Raw genomic sequence first — 4698 nt, forward strand, 5'->3', positions numbered from 1 at the left:
ACATAAAATCATCTAGTTTTCAGTTTTCGATCAAAAATAAATAAGGGCAATGTATTCTAAAAAAAAAATTGTAGATAATCTAAAAGTTTTGAAATATTACACTCTAAACCATATTTTTAACTTTTTTTTTACCAAATTTTGAGTTTAAAACAGTGTTTTTCGCAAACTATGCATAGTTTTGACTTGATTTAAAAACAAGCTACTAGACACAAGTGTTGGCTTTAAAAAAAGGTATAATACTTAATTGTAAGTATTACCGTTATTTTTTAATTATTTTTTTTCCATTTAAAGTACATGTTTTTTTAAATTGCCCCTACCGCCTAAACGGGGGGAGATAGACCCCCCCCCCTCCCATAGTAAAAAATGCTTGTATTAAGCCCCTCTACCAAAAACCGTTATTATATCTCGGCGCCAAAATTATCGTACTCGTGCCCAAATATTTAATTACCTACTTCTTTTTTAAAATGTCTTATATTATTTAAAGATTTGATTTCACTACGAGGTTGCTTTCTTATCAAGCCTAAAGTTTTGAGCACTTCTATTTTTCTTGAATAACTTTTCAGTTAACTTTCTAATAAAGTTGCCTTTATTGGAAAGCAATTTATTTGTAATGGCCAATCAAATACTAGAACTTGTCTTACTTTCAAGTCCCCTAAGTTCCTCTGAGCCCGCACAATGACATATGAAAATTCAACCAGATACCTTGGTGTAATTTGGTTCAAATAATAGGGTTGACTGCAATTAAAGTCCAATATTTTGTCTGAACCTATAATCCTGGGAAACGGCGCACTACAGCGCTAATTGGATCTCAGGCTAGGTTGCCTTGAGATCGCCATTTCTACCTATAATCCTGGGAAATCCATTCAAATGAGGGATATAAAATATTAAAAAAAGGGATTTGACCAGCTTATGTTTCGATGATTACTGTTAGTTTTCTCTTATTTATGTTGTGCAATCCATTCAAATCAGAGTTATGAAGTATTTACAAACAATATGTTTGGCCAGTCCATGCTTCCAAGATTACTGATTGTTTTCTTACAGTCTGATTGGCAAAGCATGAGAATGAAAAATAAGAAGAATTCAATATTCCTTCTCAGCAAGAAACCAAGTCATCCTATTTTGGTTTAACATCTTCAATATCTCGAAAAAATAGCTTAAACTTACCGTTAAAATTGTAAATTTTGTGAAGCTCTTTATGGAGAAATTTAGCTTATTACTACAAAATATTATGAGGAAGTTGTTAAGGCCACTTGGGAGTTATCAGTGTGCATAGTTGCATCCCTCCCTTTTTATCTGAAAATAGTAATTTTGTTTAATTGATTTTCTTTATTTGGTTGGGGTTCATCTGCTTATTTTATATTTCAAAGATTTGTGATAATTTTCTCAGCCAGATTGAAAAAAAAACAGGATAATAAAATATAAACGAATATACAATTCATGCTCACCCAGCGATCAAAATAGCATTAGGAAATACTTGAGAAATCGAGTCATACCAATTCTATTCTTGAAGTTTTTGAGATTACAGAAATGATATTCTATTCTTGAAGTTTTTGAGAATACAGAAATGATGTAACAAACGTAAACTGGTCAATTTCCTTCTTAAAACATTAAGTTTGTTTTCAATTTTTCTGTAAGTCGTCACTTGAAACTTAGACATATTTTTCTGAGTTTATCAGGTTCTAAATTATTTCACTATTTCAACTATTCTGCAGAATAATTACCCTGCTCCAGCTAAACACCGTAAACACCAAGAACGTTTTCACAATAAATAAATAAACTTTGGGACAGTTTTTTCAATAAATGAAATTAACGGTACCGAACTTTAAAAAAAAACAAATAAGATTAAGAGGAGAAGAAGATCAATTCAGGCATTTTTTCTGAATTTTAAGAGAATTTTATCAAAAGTAATAATGATTTAAAAATTACTTTCAAATGATTCTAATTCACCTTTACGGTCTCTTAGTCTTTTTACAATTTTTGAACACTAATCCACACATTTCAGTAGTACCCGTGGCATTATGTTAGTGCGTTGGACTGTCATACCAGAGGTCTTGGGTTCGATCCCTGCCTATGCCATCTAAAGATTTCTCACGGGTTCACAAGAATTGACAAATTATCCAAGAGTAATTTTTCAGTCGTTCGGGTTCGGCTTAACACTGTAGGTCCCCTCGATCAATGACAACCCTGGCAACAGTTCTCGCACACAGGAATGGTTGAGAGTTGCAAGACACTAGGCCCAAGTTCTCAACGGACTGTTGGACCACCCAATTTATTTATTTACTTTATTTTAATCCACACATTTCACTTTTCAGCCGTAGGAAGTACATTTTATGTACTGTAAGAAATTATAAAACCCTGTTATAATATCGTATACATATTAAATGCAACTCTAAACAAACCTTCATATGCTGAAAAATAAAAACATCAAATTAAAAAAAAAAACCATTAATCTATAAATTATTTAGAATATGAAAAAATATTTAATTCTAAATACATCAACATTTTTCTATAAATTTAATTTTTAGTTGGTTTCAGTTTCTGTATTAGAGTTTCTATACTATTTGCGTCCACTAGACCAATAAACTTATCCACAACAACTCCGTTTTTGAAAGCCAATACTGCAGGCACAGCTTTTACTTCAAAAGTTTCCACCAAATCTGTGTTAGAGTCTACATCTATAACTGCCAGATCAATTTCATCAGAATTTCCAAGCAACTCTTCCATTTTTGGAGTAAGTATTTTGCACGGGTCACACCATTCAGCATGAAAATTTACTATTACTGGATTTTCACTGTTGATTACCTTCAAAATAAACATTTAAAAGGAAAGTTTAAGATAAACAGTTAGTTAATATTTAATTCAACAATATCTCACTTTACGATCAAAGTCATAATGATCCTTTATTACGAAGGATTTGTAGCAATTTTGTGAATTTGACAACCTTCTTCTTGAATGAGTCACAGCTTGTTTAAATAATACCCTTGAGAATTGGTTCAGCATTTTAATTTGTAACACTGATTTGTCTAGAAGTTAACACTATTTTTCTGTTCCACTCACTTTAAAGAAAACTGTATACAAAATAAATGTGGACATAAATGTTCGGTCGAGATAAAAAGAAATATTTTGATAAGAAAAATGTTACTCAAATTAAAAAGTGTGCATATTCGTCATAAGGAAAGGATGACATGCATACCATATTAAATACGTTCAAGCAATTAATTGTTTAAATTTGTTTATTTATTCTTATATCCATTAGTTTACCAAATAGGACTAAATTTTATTCGAAATATATCAATATCAGTGTTATTTTTGATGATAATAAAGTTTGCTATTGATTTTAATTTTGAATGTCAAAAACAAAGATGCTCAATTTAACGATAGAAACGTTGGCTAGTCATTCTGGTTTTAAATCAGCTGTTTAGAATAATATGGCCACACAATTCACAATGGCTGCGTTCAATCTCAGGCAGATAGGGTATCCGGATACTTTTTGTTAATGTTTTACGTGTAAAATAACAGCTTATCAAAAACAGCTGAGATGTCGAAAAAGGAATCCAAACATTGACATACTATACATGGACTGCTAGTAGCTAACTTCACGATGGTTACACTTTTAACGGACAAAACACTAGCGCAAAGAGGGCTATGCGGAAAAATTGTGTAACATTTAATACTTACATCCACTGCTGTCGTTTTTGCTACTATAGTAGTATTTTACTATTTTCAGAGTCAACTGCTAGTCTACCCACTCACGAAAACTACTCCCCAACATAAAACGGAAAAGAAATTTGTACTTGGTTTGCAAGAAAAACCAAAATTTAAAATATAATGACCCAATAATAGTGGAACAACAGAAAGAAAATTTTCAGACGTAAGCCTTATAAAAGATAAAAAAAAACAAATTCACTCAAGGTAGAAACGGTGAATGCCCTACTTACTGCTAAGGAACTTCTTAAAAACAATTTCACCGAAAAATGGGAGCCATCGAAAACTTTAATCTAGAATAACAAAACATTGTTTAAGGCGGCAGTTATAGCTATCATTGGTTTTCATCATTGAAAACAAACATTGGAACTTTTTTGACAGGTCGTTTATAGCTATCCTTAAACATTTCTGTCATTGAAAAAATTTCCCGATTGAAATCCACCGACAAAATTTTACTGAGTGAAATCTATCATTGGAATTGTGTGAAATTGGAACACAAATCAGTGGAACGATTCATTTCACTTTTGAACATAAAGTATCAGCTGTTCAGGAAAATGAATTTCCGTCCATTGTAGAGAAAAATAAATGCGCAACTACACTTTTTTTTCTCAAAAAAAAATTTTTGTGTGATTTCCGATGGATGATTATATAATTTTCATTTCTAATCAAAGGGAAACACCGTCTTGATCGATTTCAATGGTAGCTATAATTGACCCCTTAATGATTGTAACTGAAAATATGAAACATTGAATTTACAATAATGACTTTAATTTATTCTTGAATATTCAAACATGTATGTTGATGTAAAATATAATTTCAATTGTCAATTTCTTATTTAATAAAAAATTTATGAATTTAAATTATTTATTTCAACTCTATTATTTTAAAACGTTGGCCTTTAAGCAGTGAAAGCAGAAATTTGGTACGACATTATATCCTTCTATTTGTCTGTTTTCGGAACATTAACCTTCGCAATAGGCCAATTAACTTCGA

General features: G+C 31.0%; 1 protein-coding gene and 1 long non-coding RNA gene across 3 annotated transcripts; both read right to left on the minus strand.

The window, feature by feature from the left end:
* Positions 1 to 955: 955 nt before the first annotated feature.
* Positions 956 to 1635, minus strand: LOC129953788 (uncharacterized). The gene is made up of 3 exons (XR_008782586.1): positions 1446 to 1635; positions 1165 to 1293; positions 956 to 1042 (listed from the first exon to the last, which is right to left on the minus strand). It is a non-coding gene; the product is annotated as an uncharacterized LOC129953788 (long non-coding RNA).
* Positions 1636 to 2445: 810 nt separating this feature from the next.
* LOC129953787 (thioredoxin, mitochondrial) lies at positions 2446 to 3361 on the minus strand. 2 transcript variants are annotated; one of them, XM_056067247.1, is made up of 3 exons: positions 3194 to 3360; positions 2875 to 3068; positions 2446 to 2802 (listed from the first exon to the last, which is right to left on the minus strand). In XM_056067247.1, the coding sequence occupies exons 2-3, from the start codon at positions 2998 to 3000 to the stop codon at positions 2515 to 2517; spliced, it is 414 nt and encodes a 137-aa protein (XP_055923222.1). In that variant the 5' UTR covers positions 3001 to 3068; positions 3194 to 3360; the 3' UTR covers positions 2446 to 2514. The 2 variants fall into 2 exon arrangements, with proteins under 2 accessions (XP_055923222.1, XP_055923223.1); XM_056067248.1 differs by having other exon boundaries at positions 2875 to 3361.
* Positions 3362 to 4698: the final 1337 nt, after the last annotated feature.

The sequence above is a fragment of the Eupeodes corollae genome, chromosome 1, assembly GCF_945859685.1.
Source record: "Eupeodes corollae chromosome 1, idEupCoro1.1, whole genome shotgun sequence".
Lineage (NCBI taxonomy): Eukaryota > Metazoa > Arthropoda > Insecta > Diptera > Syrphidae > Eupeodes > Eupeodes corollae.